The 21,257-nt window shown below is 39.6% G+C and overlaps 2 protein-coding genes across 2 annotated transcripts in view; one reads left to right on the forward strand and one right to left on the reverse strand.

Moving 5' to 3' along the window:
- Window positions 1-21,257, reverse strand: part of LOC143667402 (phospholipid-transporting ATPase ABCA3-like) — a 182,793-nt gene that overhangs the window by 71,133 nt on the left and 90,403 nt on the right. The window contains exons 12-15 of the mRNA XM_077141590.1: window positions 8,877-9,006; window positions 4,431-4,585; window positions 4,017-4,172; window positions 3,390-3,600 (exon numbers count right to left, since the gene is read on the reverse strand). Of these exons, the coding sequence (XP_076997705.1) occupies window positions 3,390-3,600; window positions 4,017-4,172; window positions 4,431-4,585; window positions 8,877-9,006 (652 nt within the window). The remainder of the gene's footprint in view (window positions 1-3,389; window positions 3,601-4,016; window positions 4,173-4,430; window positions 4,586-8,876; window positions 9,007-21,257) is intronic.
- LOC143667403 (uncharacterized) overlaps window positions 1-21,257 on the forward strand; it is a 93,636-nt gene that overhangs the window by 69,974 nt on the left and 2,405 nt on the right. The gene's annotated exons all lie outside the window — the stretch shown is intronic.

The raw sequence follows: 21,257 nt of genomic DNA on the forward strand, positions 1-21,257 counted from the left end.
TTAACCATGGGCCACTAAGTTACCATGAGACCTGAGTTGCTATCAGGAGCTGGGTGTTGTCTGAACCACCAAGCTGTAAAGTTGGACGTGTGCAGCAGCACTCTATGTAAAAGGAAATGGTATATACGAGATAGGGCTAGAGCAGGTCCTGAAGGCACAAGCAAGTTACATGAAGAAGTGGCCCAAATGCCCATGGTCTCCACTCCTGCCACATTACCTTCTCTTTCCCAGACCAGAGCTATGGCCTCTTGGGGAGTTCCTTACAGTGAATTGACTGAGGAAGAGAAAACTTGGGCCTGGTTTACAGATGGTTCAGCATGATATGCAGGTACCACCCGAAAGTGGACAGCTGCAGCACTACAACCCCTTTCTGGGGTGTCCTTGAAGGACAGTGGTGAGGGGAAATCCTCCCAGTGGACAGAATTTTGAGCAGTGCACCTGGTTGTTCATTTTGTTGAAGGGAAACTGGCCAGAGGTGTTTGTATACTGACTCATGGGCTGTTGCTAATGGTTTGGCTGGATGGTCAGGGACTTGAAAAGATCATAATTGGAAAATTGGTGACAAAGAGGTCTGTGTAAGAAGTATTCCAAGCCATTTGCTTCAGGGCCTTCATTTGCAGTCTCATCTGGTGAAACAGGATTAATCACTGTAGGGCTAATCCCTTCAGAAGGATTTGGGTGGCCAACTCCTCAAGGCAGGTTGGAGGTGGGGCGGCTATGTCCTCAGGGAAAACTATTACAGGGTTATCTAGAGAAGACTCAGCATGATCTAGGGTTTCAGCTTCACCGCCAACATCATTATCAATCCATATGTCACCATCCCATTTTTCAGGGTCCCACTCCTTTCCAGCCATTGCCCTCACTTTAAAAGCAGACATCATGCAACATTGAGATTTCAGTTTATGTTCAAAGTTGCTACTCAAACAATAAGATTCTGAGTCTGATTTTCAGAGATCTCAAGTCTACGGTTACAGGAAATAAGATTTTCCTTCAGGATACTCATAGAAACGTCTACATCTGTCAGACAGCGCTTAAGTTTCTCATTTGAAGCACATCCCTTTCACTCCTTACTGCAGCCAGTGTATCGAACAACAACCAGCCAACATCTCTATACCTCTTATTTCCACAAAACTCTGTAAAGGTGTCAAAAACATTATTCTCCAGAGCCTGGCTTTGGTACAAACAAAGCATTAGGAGAATAGAATGGTGATATTTTGACTATCTCTTCTGCCAACTCAGTCCATGGATTGGGAGTGTCATTTTGATTATGGGAATCAGAGTCCTTAGTGCCTTTGAGTCCAGTCAGAGTAGAAAACCATTCATAAAAACCCATTTTTAAGATTCTGTTTCTTAAGAACCACTCTTGGTACCAAGATGTATTAGTTAGGGTTCTCTAGAGAAACAGAATCAACAGGGAACACTCGCAAATATAAAATTTATAAAAGTGTCTCACGTGACCATGGAAATGCAAACTCCAAAATCCGCAGGGTAGGCTGCGAAGCCGATGATTCTGATGGAAGGTCTGGACGAACTCCACAGGAGAGGCTCACTGGCTGAAGCAGCAAGTGTCTGTTCTGAATCCTCCTTAAAAGGCTTCCAGTGATTAGATTGAGCATCACTCATTGCAGAAGACACTCCCCTTGGCTGATTACAAATGGAATCAACTGTGGATGCAGCTGACATGATCATGATTTAATTCTATGAAATGTCCTCATTGCACCAGACAGGCCAGCACTTGCCCAACCAGACAAACAGGTACTACCACTTGGCCAAGTTGACATATGAAGCTGACCATGACAAGTGACTCATTCAGAGAAACAGTTACAATATATCTATCTGACAAAGGACTCATATCCAAGATTTATAAAGGGCTCCTGCAAAATAACAATAAAAAAGACAAAGAACTAACTTTTAAAAATGAACGAAAGACTTAATTAGACACTTCGCAAAACTTATGTGAGCAGCTAGTTTGTACATGAAACGGTACTCGGTGTATAATGCAAATTAGAACCATAAGAAAATGCCACTTCATGCCCACTAAAACAGCTAAAATCAAAAAGACAGTATCAAAATATTGGGGTGGGTATGGAGCAAGTGAAATTCTCAAACATTGCTGGCAGGTGAGTACATTACAATCGCTTTGAAGAACCTTTCGGCAGTTAAACACACACCTGATCCTTAAGCAAGCAAATCCACTCTTAGGTCATTTTAAACAAGAAAAACTTTTTACCCCCAAAAGACTTTACAAGTAACTTTACAACACATTTGCTCACTGTATTTGAAAAATGGAAACAACCTAAATACCCATCAAGAGTAGTATGACTAAAGAATGTGTGGTATGTTCATATAAGATAATACCATTCAGCAATAAAAATGTGTGTGCCACTAATATATGCAACAACATAGATGAATCTCAAAAATGTGCTGAGGGAAAGAAATAAAAAGCAAATAAAAGTGTTGTATAATTCATTTATATTACATTGAAGAACTAATATATGGTAATAAAAAGCAGAAAGTGATTGCATGTATGGGAGGGGAATTGATGGAAAGAGATACAAGGGAACTTTCTGAGGCCATTCAAATATTTTCTCTTGTTTTGCTAGGAGTCAAATGGGTATATGCAATTGCAAAAACTCAGCTAACCGAACATGTAAGATTTATTCATTATATTGTATGTAAATTATATTTCAATTAAAAAATATTCCTCGATAAGGGCATATATTCTAGAGAGGGGAACTGATAATAAAAAAGGTGAATGAGTAAAATTGTGTATTATATTAGATAATTCTAATGCTTCAGAGAGAAAAAAGGGAAATATTGGGAATGAGGTATTGAAATTTGGTTTAGGGGGCCAAAGAAGATTTAGGTAATTTTGAATAGCAAACTAAAATAGGTAAGGAAGCTATCACAACATACAATATTTTCCAAGTTTTCAAAAACTCTTCTCCAGATTGGAAGAAAATAATTTTCTTATACAGAGGTGGCAATATTGGTTTGACAAACAAGAAAAAAAGTGCAGATATATTTGGTTCCCTACATTTGCCTCTACAATCCATCAACCTACCTATCTATCTATTGCCCATCTATCTGTCTGTCTATCCATCCATTCAACCATCCATTAAATTTCATTGAAGGCACAACTGCAAATTACAATTTTAGGAGAAGCCAAGTGAGAGAAATGAATTGGAACTTTGGGTAATACAATAAACATAACAGTGGGAAATGATTTTGAATTATTAAACTATTAACACTATTTCAAAAGGATCATAGTGGAGCCATAACTAATAGGACAGAGGAAACCACTGAAATTTTGAGTCAACAAAAATAATAAAAATCATGTTAGAAGAATAGGGCATCAGCATCCTAAGAAGGATCAAAAGGAGAGAGACCATATATTTGTTTCAGGAAGACTGAAGAGCCACAGCACTGCAGGGTCCCCTGGTCCATGATGGCAATACGGTCACCCAGATTGTCAGCTTCGTCCATGTAGTGTGTGGTCAGTAAAATGGTACGATCCTGTTTATATTGCTGAAGGAGATCCCAAGTGGACCTCCTTGACACTGGGTCCATGCCAGATGTTGGCTCATCAAGTATCACCACCTAAAGGTCAGAAGAATAATTCCATGACCATTGTTAATAAATGTCACTAGTGACTTACCAGTGTTTATTTTGCCTTTTTCATCACTTGTCCAACTAAGCTAAGATAGTAGGTTTAGTGAAAATTTGAATTAGGACACTGGAATAATTCCAAACATATAAACATCCTGCACCAACTGGGCCGATAAAGTAAATGTTATCTGATTGTCATTTGGGATGTGTTAGATCTTTATCAGCTCTCTGGTGTGTGCCAGCTGATTGTTTTAGGCAAGCTATAGAAATGATCCATTTTTAGCATCCTCTCTCTTATATTCTCTGTCTCTCTCTTTGTGCCTCTCTCCCTGCTTCTCTCCATCCCTCCCTCTTTCTCTCTCCCTCTCCCACTCCTGCCCCTCTCCCCACTCTGTCTCTCTCTTTACCTTGGAGCCCCCTATAAGTGCTATAATGATGGAGAGTTTGCGCTTCATTCCTCCACTCAGTGACTGTGAAAATTCATCACGCTTTTCTAGCAGGTTAAAGGCAGTCAGCATATGGTCAATTTCCTTAGGTTGTGTCTTTGGAGGTATTCCTTTTAACTAGAAAGAGGAACAAGAGTTTACACGGTGCTTCCAACTTTATTCTTAGAAACATTTTATACCAAGTTTTTTTTTTTTTTTTTTTTTTTTTTTTTACATCCTCTATATGATGTCTTCTTCTTCTTGCCTCCCTTTAGTTTAAGGGAGTATTTCTCAAAAATCTATTTTTGAACTTCATGAGAATAAGGATATTAGTAGTTGGTAATCTACCTGAAGTACATGAATAGAGTAAAAAAAGGGAAGATATCTTTGACTCACCACACAATAGAAATGAAGATGTTCTGACACTGTCAAGTAATTAAATAACAAGTTCTGCTGGGGACACAAGCCCAAGTTTTTCCTGATCTTAGTCATGTCCGTTTTGGTGTCATATCCATTAATATAGGCCTCTCCACTGGTAGGAGGATAGAGACCTAGAATTAAGCAGATGATATAACAGAAGCTTGCCTTTTGTGAGAGAAAATAAAAACACACTTCTCATTAGTACCTCAACTTCATAGTTACTTAAGGATTATTCATAAGAGTTACCAATATCTCACACAGAAGAGAATTTCTGGAAAATATTAATGGTTATCTTCTGGGTGATGAAACTGGAAATAATTCTTGCATGTTATTATTTTTTTTAATGTAAGTTCTAATTTTCTATGACTATGAAAGAGTATAATTTGCACAGGTAACAAAAACACTAAAGAGTTTGTTATATTAAATATTCCAGCATTGACATAAGCCACTGAAAACGTTTGGCATTGTTTATCTGAGATTCCCTTCGGTTCACTTCATTTAAAATTGATAGTTTTGTTATCAATAAGATTGGAATCTTAGAATCTCAGCTAAGATTCTTAGTTGAGAGTCTTTTTTTTTCTTTCAGCACTTTGAATATGTCATTTGCTGCTTTCTGGTCTCCATTGTGTTTTTATGAATACTCACCTGTAAATCTTAATGGAGTGTTCTTGTATGCAATGAGTCATTTTTCTCTTATTGCTTTCAAGATTTTTTCTTTGTATTTCAGAATTTTTACTATTTTGTGTCTGGGTGTGGATCTATTCACATTTAGCATATTTGGACTTCACCCTCTCTAACACTTATAGTTTTCTGTTATTTAACAGTGGCCATTCTAATGGGTATTAAATGATATCTCATTGTGATTCTGATTTGCATTTCACCAATTGCTAGTGATGTTGAGCATCTTTTTAGGCAAGCTATAGAAAGGATCCATTTTTAGCATTCTCTCTCTTACATTCTCTCTCTCTGTGCCTCTCTCCCTGATTCTCTCCATCCCTCCTTCTTTCTCTCTCTCTCTTCCACTCCTGCCCCTCTCCCTACTCTGTCTCTCTCTTTATCTTGGAGCTACCTATAAGTACTATAATGATGGAGACTTTGCACTTTATTCCACCACTCAGTGACTGGCAAATCACGTTTTGCTAGCAGGTTATTTGTATTTTAGCCACTTGTATTTTCTGCTTGGAAAATGTCTATTCAAGTCTTTTGTTCATTTTTAAATCGGGTTGTCTTTTTATTGTTGAGTTGTAGGATTTCTTTATATATTCTAGATATTGAACTCTTATCAGATGTGTAGTTTCCAAATATTTCCTCCCCTTGAATAGGTTGACTTTTCACTTTCTTAACAAGGTCCTTCGAAGCACAAAAATAATTTAATTTTGAGGAGGTCACATTTATCTAGTTCTTCTGTTGCTTGTGTGTAAAGATAAGAAATCATTGCCTCTCACAAAATCTTGAAGATGCTCCCTACATTTTCTTCTATGAGTTTTATGGTCCTTGCTCTTATATTTAGGTCCTTGATCCTTTTTGAGTTAATTTTTTTGTATAAGTTACAAATGTTATCTTGAGATAGGATACTCTTTCATTTTTTGGAACATGGATGCCCAGTTCTCCCAGCAGTGTTTGTTGAAGAGACTGTTCTGTCCCGGTTGAGTGGCCTTGGCAGCCTTGTCAAAAATCAGTTGATCATAGATAGTCTACTTCTGAACTCTCAATCTGAATCTATTGGTCAATATATATTTTATGTCAGTACCACGCTGTTTTGACCACTGTAACTTTGCTGTAGATTTTTTGGACTTTGTATAGAATCATATCACATGCAAACAGAGAAAGTTTTATTTCATCCTTTCCAATTTGGATTCCTTTTATTTTTCTATGCCTAACTGCCAGCTAGAACTTCTAGCACAATGTTGAATAACAGTGGTGACAGTGGGCTTGTTGTTTCAGATCTTAGAAGGAAAGCTTTCAATCTTTCACCATTGAGTATTATGTTCGCAATGAGTTTTTATTTTTTTATAAATGCTCTTTGTCATATTGAGGAAATTTCCTTCAATTTCTACTTTTCAAAGTGTTTTTATCAAGCAAGGATGCTGGATTTTGACAATTACCCTTTGTGCATCCATTGAGATGATCATGTGTTGAAACTATAGCTTCCCTCAGAGCAGAAATTCAGTGATCTAAGTTCAACTTAATAAAAGCCATGATCAGTGTTCATGAATAACTGATCACCACTATTATTCAACATCGTGTTATTCCTTGGGAGTCAAGGTATCTTTTCCAGATGCCTTAATTTGGACATTTTTATGGCCTTAGAACTGTAAACTTGTAACTTAATAAATCTCCTTATAAATGCCAATCCACTTCTGGTATGTTGCCTTCTGGCAGCTTTAGGAAACTAAACAACCATACTTTGTTTCTTTTCAGCTCTCATAATTTTTATTGAAAACTGGACATCTCAGGGCCTATTTTAGTAACTTTTTTGTACCAACTCTGGACACCGATTTCCTCTGGCTTTTGGTTGTTGTTGCTCCTTGCTTGTTTTTTTTTGTTTTGTTTTGTAGTAGGCTATTTTAATGAAATCTGGTTTTTCCCTGCAGTTTGAAACCTTTCGTGTTTTTTTCTAGAAGGGTGCAGCCTTGCACATGTGCACAGTCACCCAGGGATGACAGTGGTTTTAGCAAGGCTTCCTTTGACTCTCTTTTCCCGATCTCTCTGTTAAGACCTCTGCCTCATTCAATATTACAGCCAGCAGTTAGGATCCGCCAATTACTGGCTTATGCTTCTATCATTTACAACAATGTCCTAGGGCATAAATTGGTCAGAAATATATCCAATTAAATACAGCAGGGGTAGTTTTTGAGGCAGTATGAGTTTTTTTTCTGACACCTGGAGGGCTCTTCCTAACTGTCTCTTTCCTTAGTTTCCTCTGGCAACTTAGCTAGCCTGTGATTTAAATTGTTGCTATTGACAAAGAGAAACTACTTTGTTCAAGAGTGTCCTTAGGCTTGAACTTTATCACACAGTTTCAAATAAAGTCATTTGCCATTGGGAGAGCTTTGGAGCTTTCTTTTCATAAGTACTGCTTCATCCCTGGTCAAAATTTCTCAACCACTACTCTGAGCACTGAATGGCGACATAGCCTGTGGTCTTCTTAGCTTGCCTTTCCTAGAATGAACCCTCCGTCTTATGGGACAGCTGGTTTGAAGGCAATCTGGGAGCCAGTATTCTCACTCATTAGACCTGGGCAGAGCCTCTGTTCTATGGGTAGAGGATGGTGGAGGAATGGAGCTGCTTAGTCTCTTGACCACACTCACCAGTAATTTAGCCTTTTAAACTTGGAGTTGGAAGGGATAAGAAATGCTGGTAGCATGCCCCTCCAAGTGAGATAAGCATCCTTGACTGGGAGCTGAAGATAGTGGAAACCTATCTTCTTGATCACACTCACCCAGAGTGGAGCTTTCAAAAAGCTAAGCTGGGGGATGGAGAGGGAGATGTGGCTCAAATGACATCTTCACTAATCTCAAGTTTTTGTATATTCCCTTGAAAAGATGTTTCTTCATTTGCTGTATGTTAGTAACAATTTTGAAAGACTTTAAATAGTTGTTTTGTGTGTGTGTGTGTGGTATTCACCAGCTTTGCTTGTTCTACTATGATGTGGATACACAGAACTCCTTACACTGCCATACCAAAAATGCAAACATTGTCATTATTCTTTCTTAAACATTCAGTAGTCTTCTAAAGACGTTTTAATATGTGAAAAATTTTAAAATGGTCTTTTATATTAACCCACATTTTACCATTTCAGTGCCCTTCCTTTTTTATCCTACGGATTTGAGTTTCAATTTAGAATCATTTCTCTTCTGCCTGACAACTTTGCATTTCTTGTCCCTACTCCTTCCAGGGAGTGTACAAGGATATGGTCTATCTTTGTGATTGTCCATGGGTGGTTAGAAAGAATATGTATTTTTCTGTTGTTTGAGTGGAGCTTTCCATAAATGTCAATTAGATACTGTTGGTTGTTAGTGTTGTTAAGTTTTTCTGTACCCTTACTGATTTTCTGTTTAGCATTTATGTTTCTTGTTGATTGGTATGGAATTGTCTGTCAACTATAATTATGGATTTGTATATTTCTTTTTTTATGTGTATCAATTTATACTTCAGGCATTATGACACTCTGTTGTTTGGTGTGTACGCATTTAAAATTGCTTTGTCTTCATGGTGGATTGACTTTTTTATCGTTACACAATTCCTCTTTCTAATTTAAAATTTCATAATAAATTATTTGCAACCTAAAAACAAAGTGGATTATTGAACCACTTTATGTATAAATGAAATAACTAAACTGTCAATATCAAGTATACAAAAGTCTCAAGCTTCAACCACAGTTTCTACTGAGGACACCCTTGAACAGAGCTGCACACCTACCTGCGAGAATGGATAGAGTGGTGGATTTTCCTGCCCCATTATGTCCTAGAAGAACCGTGATCTGCCCCTCATATAAATTCAAAGATAAGTCTTTTACAGCTATTTTGGTACTGTTCTGCACTTGGAATACCTGTGGGGGATAAAACCCACAAATACTAACTTTATTGCTATCACTTGTGAAGAGTAAGAACTCATTAATTATATAAAAGAAACAATAGCACGTCATCATTCACATAATGAAAAAAATCAAAGTGTAAGAAGGATGAAACTAAAAAGGAAACAATATTTGAGGCAGAATATGGTTTAGAATTTTGCAGTAGGTCAACAAACATCCTCTGAGCCATCTCATACACTTCTGCTTTGTGTCAATTCCATCTTAAAGCTGATAACATCATAATCTCCTTCAAATAATGTCTTTTTCCTGATTTGGAGAACTGTCCATTGAAAAACCTACACATGGATTTTCTAGAGGTATCTCACATTTATATGTCTAAACTAATAAGTGCTTTGCTTAAGACGTAAAAAGTTGTAAAGAACATCACCCTCACCATAACAACAAGAAGATGAATAATTTACACAATCATAACTTTTTTCAGACCTATCTGAGAAGTGAGGTTCCAAGGTAACCAACTAGACTGAAATTTATGGGAAAATATCTGCTCTCAAGGAGACATGGTATATGAACATTTTCTTAGGTGGAGCAGATACCAGTCACGCAACAAGCTAATAAGATTATTTTGGTTAAATTTTTAATGAAAATGAGGTGAAAACAGCTTAAGAAATGCAATACTTAAATGCAACAGATGAGATTAAGGCCCATGTCATTCAAATTTAAGGAATATATTACTTCCAGTACAACTCCTTGATGGTGAATAAAGATAAACATCTTATGTAAGAGAAAAGAAAATGTTCTTTTTACCCCAAATGCTTCTATTTACAATTTAACCCTAGATGTCTTCATCTTGTCTTATCCCTAGACTTAAGTGCCCAGACCCATGTAACTGTTTATTTGAAATCTCTTCTTGGATGAATGTGTAAACTTCCTAAATCCAAAATAGATCTCTTAATTTCTGAAGCCTTCATTTGAAACCAATGAATCAACTAACCAAAGAAACCTGGAAATCTCCCCTAATGTTTTAATATTTATAAATGGCTCCACTGATCACCCAATTTTACTCAAGCCACAAGACCAATAATCACATTAGTTTATTCCTTTTCCTTAAATCACACATCCAACCCATCAGCAAGTTCTACCTTCAGAATATATTCTGAGTCTCTATATTTCCACCTCTACTACTGTGGAGCCTGCAACAGGCTATCAAAACGAACCAGTTAACCCTAAGCAAGGCATTCACGTAGGCCAGCTGGAAAGTCCCTTGTGCACGCGGAATATAAAGGTCAACAAATCAGTAACAACACGTCTCCAACTAGCCCCAATCATGGTTATCGTTTCAAACTTGCCTTATGATTGGTCCACGATGCATTAACCAAACATTTCTGCATCCTGCTATGTATAAAATCTGCAGCTGTTTGTACCTCCTTTCTCCTAACTTGTAGTGGTACTCGCAAAGCTTTGTGCCCTGCTGCACAGCACAACAATTCGAGCCTGACCTCTGGTGTCGTGTCCTGTTTTGGAAGCCGCTGTGTCCTAGCGTCAGGGGTGCAACACTACCACCAGCGTGGTCCATGCTATTATATACTTGCTAGGATATGATAAAAAGCCTCTAACTTGTCCTACTTCTCCTTCTTCTGCTCATACTCCTCAAGCAGAGTTGTCTTTTCAAAACATAAATCAGATCATATCCCTTACCTCCTAAAGGCCTATAATAATTCAATATTTAAAAAATGAAATCCAAATTTTATCATGTCCTACAAGACCCTACATGACTTGGATGATGACCACATTTGCAAACTCATTTGGTATCATTCTTTTTTTGTTTCCTTCATTCCAACTTGGTCTTCTCTCTTTTCTTCAACATATGAAGCTCCTTCCCATGTGAGGGCTTTGAACTTTCTTGTCTGTCTGTTTCAGTGTTGTGTCCCTAGTTTTTCAACTGGCTCAATTTCATAATTCTGGTCTCAGGTTCAGGGTCACTATTGTAGGTTGAGTTTCCCAGGAAGCAGGTTCAAATAAAAGATTAGCATGTAGGAAGTTTACTAAGGAATCTCTAAAGATCAGCACCTGTGGAGGAAAGGAATGGAAGGATGAATGAGCAAAGAGTAGAAAATCTGCAATGCAGTTACTTTAAGGCCTCAGAAGACTCCACAAAGAGCTCTTAAGCAAGAATGGCCCTTCAGCATTATCCCAAGTTGAGAGACAGGACCTTTATATCTCTATATTGAACAGTCATTAGATATAAGTTGCACCAAGAAGGAATGTAAGCTTGGATGAAGTGACTTTCTTTAGCCAAACTAATTCCAAAGAAGCTGACAAGGGCTGTCAGCTGAAACTGTTGATGACACTCTTCTCTGCAGATTGGGTTAAATCTTTCAGTTCAGTAGGTGGCCTCTGGGCAGTGCAGTTTAATATCTACGCCACACCTTACATTGCTTAGATACCCTTCCTTCATGTAAGTACCAGGAGCAGCTTCTCTAGGATTCTGGTGGAACTCTTCACCAGGGAAGACCTTACAAAAAGACGGTACATGGGATGATTTACAGCCCCGTTGTTAGTCTCAACACTGCAACTGATATTCATCATCTTCCTTTACTCTCCATTCTAGATTCCTATCATCTTGGACTAGCACAAAGGTTGGTCTAGGTGGCTCTCCTGGGGGTTGAGCCAAACTCTCATCCTGAGTTACTGTGTACTTCAGGCCATGAATGATGCATTTGTCCATTTACTGTCACAGAGAGCAAGGAAGTATCAAGACCAAATGGATCACGTGGGTGCCAAATGTGTTCCTCTCTGTCCTCACTGTAAAAGACATCCTACCAACTTCCTGATGATCAGGGTCAATTGTCCTTTGCCAGAATGGTGAGTTTTCTTCTTGCCTACTGATCCCTTGGCATGAGAGGCCCCCAGTGCCTGGAAGGTAATCAATTTATAGTTCAAAGGAATCTTGATGTATCCCCGGGTGGAAGCATTCTTCAATGATGACCATTGATTTGATGTGTATATTGCATCCTAGAGGATAGTAATGCATCCTTGCCAGTTATTGTCTTCAGGCAAGTGCCTCAGCTATGACTTCAGTAGACTATTTCATCACTCCGTTGGATTGGTAGCTTCTGGACATATGTGATAGACCAGTGCACCCCATGATTGTGAGCCTGGTGCTGTACCTCTTTCACTGCGAAATGGGCCTCCTTATTTGATGTGACACTATGTGGGATTCGATGTGGGTGTACCAAACACTCTATAAGCCCTGGGATGTGGTGATGGTCGAGGCTCTGCAGGCATTAAAGGCAAATACATACCTGGAATACATGTTGATACCTATCAAAATGAATTGAAGACCCTTTGGGGGGAAGAGCTCCATTTACTCAACTAGGCACAAGCGACTGGCTGATCTCTTTGAAGAATGTTCAGAATTGGGTTTTGTGGCTGACCTACTGGATATTCAGCAGCAGCAGTTGCTTGATTAGCTTTGTAAGTGAGAGCCCATGTTGTTAGGTCTATCCCTATATCCCTGTCACTGTAGCTATCTGTTTTTGTGGCACTACTGTGATGTCTGAAAGGCTGGCTGATGTCAGCTGGATGAATCATTCTCTCAAGTCATTACTGAGTTACCCTTCTGTGGTTTATGGCCTCTGGTGGATGTCATCATAGTTTATAAAGATCTTCACACTTTGTTCTCATTCCTGTAGATCCATTCACATGTTTCTAGCCTAGAACTTTTTGTCACCAATCTTCTAATCCTTTTTCTTCTAGGCTCCCGACTAATTGGCCAGAATATTCACCACTGCTCACGAATGCGGTGGTGTGGGGCCACTTCTCCTTTTACACCAAGTGGATGACAAGGTGCATGATCTGAAACTCTGTACTTTGGCAGCATTTAACCTTACAGCTTTCTTTCAAGGCTATCCTTGTCTGAAGCTGTTGCAGAGTTGCTGATAATTTTTGGCTTTCATCTGTGTACCAAGTCGAGCTACTGATAAACCACTCAGGCTTTTTTTTTTTCCTTTGTGGGCTGGTCAAGAAGGAACCCCGCTATGGCCACAGGTGTGAGCTGATGGAGAAGCACTGATACCATAGTGATGGAGGATATGGAGATCTGGACTTCCTGCTCATTCAGCTTGCTATGATTCTGCTTATGTTCAATCTCTGATGTACCATTTTCATATTATGATAGATTGATGCTGGTTTTGCCTGCCCTTATTGATTTGGTGGGTCTGATGTAATCCAGCTCATGATGGAAAGTTCTGGACACAAGATCACTTGGTATCCTATGATCAGCTGCTTTATCTCTGCCAGGGGCCAATAGCATGCCAAGAGCTGTTTTATTAAAGATATGATTCTCTGTTGCAGTTGCAGATTGAAGGTCCTGATACAGAACCCTAGAGATCTGCATTGTCATTCTCCCATTAAGGTTTATCATAAATCAACATGACATATTTTTCCAACATGACACCTGTGCCAGTTTGAAACTAGTATGTACCCCAGAAATGCCATGTTTTAATCCTGATCCAATCTTGAGGGGGCACCTGTTTCTTTTAATCTTGACTCAATACTGTAGGGTGGAAACTGTCTTGATTAGATTATCTCCACAAAGGTGTGGCATGCCCAATTGTGGGTGTGACCTTTTGATTAGCTGGAGATGTGACTCTACCTAGTCAAGGTGGGTCTTGATTAGTTTACTAGAGTCTTTTAAAAGGGAAAACATTTTGAAGAAACTTCAGAGAGATGCAGATACTTGGATAACAGTTGCTTCAGAGCTGACAGAGACATGGATGTTTACAGATGCTTGGCGTGCTGACAGAGAGATGCCTAGACATGGGCAGAGCCCAACAGGCATTGCCATGCACCTTCCCATGAGATGCTAAGCAACCTAGAACCCAAAGTTGTGTCCCTGAGGAGCTAAATGAAGGCCCACAGATGCTTAGAGAAGAAAGCACCGGCATCAGAAAGCTGGAAGCAATGAAACTGGGTACAAGGACCAGCAGACACCAGCCATGTGCCTTCCCAGATGACAGAGGTATTCCAGAAGGCATCAGACTTTCTTGAGTGAAGGCAACCTCTTGTTGGTGCCCTAATTTGGACATTTTCATGGCCTTAGAACTGTACTTTTAACACAGTAAATTCCCTTTATAAAAGCCATCCCATTTCTGGTATATTGCTTTATGGAAGTATTAGCAAACTAATACAACACCTCTAATACCATACTGTATGTTGGGTTGTAATATCTAAGTAATGTGGCTGTTTGCAATGTAGCCTGGACCTCCTGGAGAGACCTGTCCTGCTCTGGACTCCACTAGCATTTGGAAGATTTTTATGTCACCTGATATAGGTGATCTAACCCAGGTGTAGAATATGTTGCCTTCAAAACTCAGAGAGTCCTATTATTCTTCCTTTTTCATGGTGGGAGGGCTGAAGTTCAATACTTTGCACTTTATTTTCAAAAGTTTTTCCAGACCACTGAACCCCTAAAAATTTTATTGAATTTTCTCTGAATCTTTATAGGCCTTATCTGCCTTCATCTTTGGCACTGATAGGTCTCACTAAGGACTCCAGTATACCTGCCATTTCTTGTTTATCACCTCAGTATAGCGTGCCAGACATATTTTGCAGTAAGTGGAAGCAGCCCAGACCCCTTTGTATTTTATTAGGACAGAGGACCAAGGAAATCTTATAGCCCTGGGTAAATAAAGTGTTTACTGTTGTTGCCCATTTCAAATGAATACAAAGTTTCTGATCCTCATTTCTGAGGAGATTGAAAAAATAAATTTGCCAAATCAATGGCCCCATGTCATGTCCTTGGGCTGTGTTAACCTCCTCTAGTAAAGATACCACATTTGACACTGCTGTTGAAATTGGGACTACTGTTTCCTCAAATTTGTGACAGATCCACTGTCATCCTCCTGCATCCATCTGGATGGATTTTGTGAGGACCAGGATGGTGAGTTAAATAGGGATATGATGGTGACCACTACTCACACATTCTTCAAGTCTTTGAAGGTAGCCCTAATTGCTGTCACTCCTTCAAGAATTAGTATTGTTTCTGATATACTATCTGTGACAATGGGAGTGGGCAGTTTCAGAAGAGTCCACTTGACTTTCCCCAATATGATATCTCTTGCTCAAGAGGCCAAAGAACCAATGTTTATTCCAGTTATACATTTAGCAGCTGTGGCAATGCCCACCTACTGGGTCCATGGACCCAGTGTACCCACTATAAACCAGACAATGACCAGGATTCTATTTTCTACCTAGAGCACACTGGTCCCCATTCCAAAAAGGGGACCATAATGGCATTTTGGATCTCCAGGTATTGCTACCCATATAAATGGTTATATGTCCCTTTGCAGAGGGACTAGAGTAATAATGTACATTTGCTTGGTGTTGAGAGTGCTTTCTCCTGGCTATCCATCCACTCCTTCTGTATTAGTTAGGGTTCTCTAGAGAAACAGAATCAACAGGGAACATTTGCAAATATAAAATTTATAAAAGTGTCTCACGTGACCACCAGAACGCAGAGTCCAAAATCCACAGGGCAGGCTGTGAAGCCGACGACTCCAATGGAGGGTCTGAATGGACACCACAGGAGAGGCTCACCAGCCGAAGCAGGAATGGAACCTGTCTCCTCTGAGTCCTCCTTAAAAGGCTTCCCCTGATTAGATTTAGCATCACTAATTGTAGAAGACACTCCCCTTTGGCTGATTACAAATGGAATCAGCTGTGGATGCAGCTGACGTGCTCATGACCTAATCCTATGAAATGTCCTCATTGCAAGAGACAGGCCAGCACTTGTCCAATCAGATAAACAGGTACCACAACTTGGCCAAGTTGACACATGTCCCTAACCATGACACCTTCAGTCAATGGGTTATAGACTCTGAAAACTGGAAACAGTGGAGGAGACCATGAATTTGTCCTCAACTGTTCTCAGTCTCCTAATGATCCATCCTTCCTTTCTTCTGATTGTTTGGTTTAAGCCATACTCTGACTGATTATCTATCTTGCCCTGTTTTAATAACCATTATTTGTGCATCAGGGTCCCCTGAGTGCCACTCCCAATTTACCACTTATTAGAATAATTGTTCCTGCTGTACCACTATTTTGGAATCTTATCATTTCCATTACTATCAGTTCAGTTTTATCATGCTATCTACTACTGACAGCATTTCTCAATGACACTGGTGTTCTTCTCATTAGCACGTTCTTATTTTCCTTTGGTAAATGTCCTCTGGGCCCATCTGAGAAACACAGTTACACAGTAGCTTAATCATATGGAACTGATCTGAAGTCTCTCTTGAGGTTGCAGGCAAGATGTCAGCTTGGGCAGCAGTAATCTGAAGGGCAACCACTCACGTGGTTGGAAGAATGGTACTGACCGTATTGGGAAACCTCAGTTCTTGCACACATGAACATGTTCTCCAGGGAACAACCTGAATGATGTGGTGGATTGTTCCTCCAGAGAAAACAGGTCAAGAGAGCTAGGCAGAAAATGTACTTCTTTTTTATGGCCTACTATTAGAAGTCATGTTCTCGCACTTCTGCAGTATTCTAAGGGTCACACAGATCAATTCCAGGATGTGAGTATCCCTGGGGGCCACTGCAAAGGCTGGCTATATAGCCCACTGCTCTAGTTTGTTAGCCACCAGAATGCAATATACCAGAAATGGAATGGCTTTTAAAAAGAGGAATTTAATAAGTTGCTAGTTTATAGTTCTAAGGCTGAGATAATGTCCCAATTAAAGCAGGTCTATAGAAATGTCCAATCAAAGCCATCCAGAGAAAGATACCTTGGTTCGAGAAGGTAGATGAAGTTCAGGGTTTCTCTCTCAAGTAAGAAGGCACATGGTGAACATAGTCAGGGCTTCTCTCTCAACTGGAAGGGCACATGGTGAACATGGCATCATCTGCTAGCTTTCTCTCCTGGCTTCTTGTTTCATGAAGCTCCCCGGGAGGCATTTTCCTTCTTCATCTCCAAAGGTCGCTGGCTGGTAGACTCTCTGTTTCTTGTGGCTGTGTCGTTCTCTGCTTTCTCAGAAATCTCTTGCTTTCTCCAAAATGTTTCCTCTTTTATAGGATTCCCATAAACTAATCAAGACCCACCCAAATGGGTGGAGACATGTCATCACCTAATCCAGTTTAACAACCACTCTTGATTGAGTCACATCTCCAGGGAGATGATTTAATTGCAGTTTCAAGCATACAGTACTGAATAGGGATTAGAAGAAATGGCTGCCTTTACAAAATGGCATTAGCATTTAAACATGGCTTTTCTAGGGTACATACATCCTTTCAAACCAGCACACCCACCCAACTTCAAGGCTCATATTCTTTCCACATAAAAATAGCTTCACTTGTCCTAGGTGCCATAAAAGTCTTAAACCTTTACACCATCAGCTCAAAATACAGAATCTTCCCACTGCTCCAAAAAAGAAAAAAAAGAAAAAGAAAAGGAATCCAGGACCTTGACATCTAAATCAGGTCCAGGTGTGGATGAGGCTCTTCCAGTGTAGGCTCTTGAAAGTACTACACCAAATACAATGCCTCTTAATCTGAACACCTGTGAACTAAAGAGACAAGAAATCTTCTCCCCAGCCCCAAATGCTAAAAAACTGTGGGATAGGCATAGGTTAACCACTATGCAAACTCATTTTTAAAAGGAAAAGGGGAAGCATGTAGGAGCCACTAACCCATAGGAATTCTGAAATCTGGCAGGGCACATGTAGGCAGTTCTTTGATTAGGACTCAACACCAGAGAATGACTCGCCATGACTCTTGGCTCCACCCTCCAGGCTTCTAGTTCTGCCGTTTGAATCATCCTTCCTTTGCCGTGAAAGGTATCCCACATTTGCTGCTGAGTTCTTTAGCCTGCTCTGTACCTGTCTGGCAGTCCAAAGGCCTCTTTTCATTTTGTGCTATCTGTTCTTTTATGTACAAGCTGACAGTATTTCTTCTAGTACAGCTCTCTTTAAAACACTAGGTTCACTCTCACCATAAAAGCCATATCCACAAATTTATTTGGGACATCCCCTTGTCTACTTTCGGCTTAAGCTGAGGTTTCTGAGGGACACTACCCTTAAGCTTGTTAGAATCCCAATTGTTTGACTAAATAGTTCTTGGAGGCACCACTTGAGAGCTTTCTGAGGTTTTAAAACAAAGGGTTTTATCATCACAACCTTAGCTTCAACTTTAAACTATGCTTTTGTGACAATGCCCTGGATTTGATCTTTGCTTGGAAACCAATTTCTTAATTTTAACATCATCTGCTATCTGGAGAGGCTGTATATTCTTAAAACCAACACCTGGCTCCTCTATGTTTAACAGTTCTTTCTTCAGCCTATCACTCTCCTCTCACATTTACTACATTTGTACTGCAAGGTATCAAGTTAAAAAGCAAGATAGCTCCTTCAGTAATCTGCCTGGAAACCTTCTTACCCCAATTAACCAGTTCAGGGGGTAAAGTTTTTATTTTCCACATTACTGCAGGTGACAGTGTGGATAAACTTTATGCCCTTACATAACAAGGATCCTCTTTCCTCCAATTTTCATTAAAATTTTTCTCACTTACCTTTAAGCCCTCAGTGGCAGACACCTCCAAGACCATCAGGCTTCTTCTGCTAACAGTATATTCTAGACCCTTCAGGCTTTCACTATTATTCTCCTTGAAGTTTTTCCAGATTCCATTCTTTTCCCAGTCTCAAAGCAGCATCCACTGCCAGGTACCAAAATCTATTTTATCTATATATATATCTATATATAAATATATCTGTATATTTATCTATATATTACTATGTCTATATAGTAATTTATTACAAAATTTAGCAGCTTAAAGCAACAATAAACATTGTTCTGACTTTAGGAATGCTCAACTGTGCAACTTTAGCTCAAAGTCTTTCCTGAGTTTTTACTCAAAATATTGGCTAGGGTGCAGACATCTGAAAGTCTGATTGAGACCACTGGATCCAAAATGGTTTCACTCACATGGCTGGTAATTTGATGCTGGTTGTTGGAGGAAGGACTCATTTCACTCCAGGAGGGCCTCTCTGCAGTCATTGGGTGACTGCTTGAGTATCGTTACAACATGGTAGCTGACTTCCCCAGAGTAATTCAAGACACTAACGTAGCCTTAGCCTCAGTAAGCAATCATGCCACTTTTGGAGTTTTCAATTAGTCATGCAGGTCAGCTGTGTTCAAAGTGTGAAAACCAGGAGGTTTTAATCATTGGAAGTCATCTTGGAGGATTTCTACCACATATAGTGACATAACCCAAGATATTTTCTTAAAGGTCAGAAGGGAAGGCAGGGTAATATCCTGGAAGAGATAGGTTGATTGTCTTATTGGGCCAAAGGTCACTGTAATATCTTCAAGGAAGGGAGAAAGAAATATTATCTTAGTGGGGAGGAGTGAGCCATTTCTGCAAGCTGAAAATTCAGAAGAAAAATGAGACACAAGATTTTTGAGTCTCAGATGTCCCATCCCATTTTTCAGGGTTCTATTCCTTCCCAATCAGGCTCTGATCCTGGTAATTGAGAATTTAATTTTCTCTAGAGCGCTGCTATTCTTATGATTGATTCTTGGACTTGTTTCTCAGGTTTTTCTGCTCTTTGGTGTCTGGAAATGAGAATCTTTTAAAATGTTTCCTAGGAAGTCCTCTGAATTCAAATTAGCTAACCCTATTTTACAATTAAATCTCTTTTGTAAGAGGGAGGGAAAGTGGCAAGAAATACCTTACGTATAGCTTTTATGTCTTTTGTTAGGACAATCCATAAGAGCATCTGTAAATTATGCTATGCATAACTTTTCTTCAGGGAAGGAAGCACATTATTTTAATAATCCTCTTTAAAAGAGCCCTCCCCCAATCCTCCTTTGCTTTCTGTTGAAACCCATTGCAGTTGAATATAAAGTTTCTCTTCTAAATTAGGATCTCACTTTCACCTTCAGAGAAAACAGGAAATGCCAACAGTCAATATAAGCTAAAAGATGGGAAGCACAGTCCTCCAACAGGATTCTCAACTACAATACCATCCTCCAGTATGTTAAAAAATATCAAAAACAAAAAACAAAATGTGGAAAGTAATCAGAAATTCCCTATGCTCTGGTATGTATAGCTCTTTATCAAAACAATGACCTATAAAAGACTTGTGTTATGCCCATTCCTCAATTTCCATTAGAGGAGAAAATACTTGTTTGCCAAAAGGCATAAAAAATGTACTTCCAAGCCACTTAAATATAATAAGTCAAGGGAAACCACTCAGGAGAAAGAGGGAAACCCAGTTCTGTTCCAGGAGAGGCTAGTGGAAGCCCTAAAAAAGTTGTTTTAGTTTCTAAAGCTGCCAGAATGCAATTTACGAGAAATGGATTGGGTTTTTATAAAGGGGATTTATTAAATTACATGTTTACAGTTTGAAGGCCTTAGAAATGTCCCAACCAAGGCACCCAAAGAAAGGTACCTTGACTCTAAAGAAAGGCTCCTGCTTTGTGGCTTCCTCTCTAAGCATTTGTGGGCTATCACTTAGCTCCTCCAGAGGAAAATGCTGGGTTCTCACTCACTTAGCACCCCATGGGAAGGCACAGAGCAACATCTGCTGGGCTGTGGTTTCTAACAGCTAAGCATCTCCAAATGTCTAGTCTGTGTCAGCGCTGAGGCTCTTTTTTCTCTCTGTGAGCTCTCTTAAAGACCCCAGGAAACTAATTAAGACACCTTGAAAGGGCAGAGTCACATCTCTATCTAATCAAAAGGTCACAATCTCAATTGGGTGGGCCACATCTCCATGGAAGTTATCTAATCAAAAGGTCACAACCCACAATTGCTTATGTCGCAGCTCCATGGACACAACCTGATCAAAGTTTCCATCCTAAACAACAGATCTGCCCCCACATATGTGGACTCGGATTGAAAGAACATGGCTTTTCTGGGGTACCTAACAGTCTTAAACAAGCACAAAAGTTTACTCACGTAAGCCCAAATTTCTGAGAAAGTCAAATTTTGCTGGTCACTCATTTCATCAGCCAATCTGCCCCTGGCATTCAGAAAATTGTAAAAGCCCTCTATGGGCCTGCAAACTCCCATTAATGAATTATTGGAAACTGCATTTTCTGTCTTTAACAATTGAAACAAGGCCAAGAAGGAGAAGAAGTCAAAAAAACTGTGTGCAGAAGACCAGAAAACAGGCTAAGCTTATTGCATTTGCTGCAGTTGCAGTGCCCTGTCCTCTCCAGGGCACCCAAATCGTGGCTCCAAGCCTCAAGCACCTTGCTTCAACAGTGAG

This window comes from Tamandua tetradactyla, chromosome 23, assembly GCF_023851605.1.
Source record: "Tamandua tetradactyla isolate mTamTet1 chromosome 23, mTamTet1.pri, whole genome shotgun sequence".
Lineage (NCBI taxonomy): Eukaryota > Metazoa > Chordata > Mammalia > Pilosa > Myrmecophagidae > Tamandua > Tamandua tetradactyla.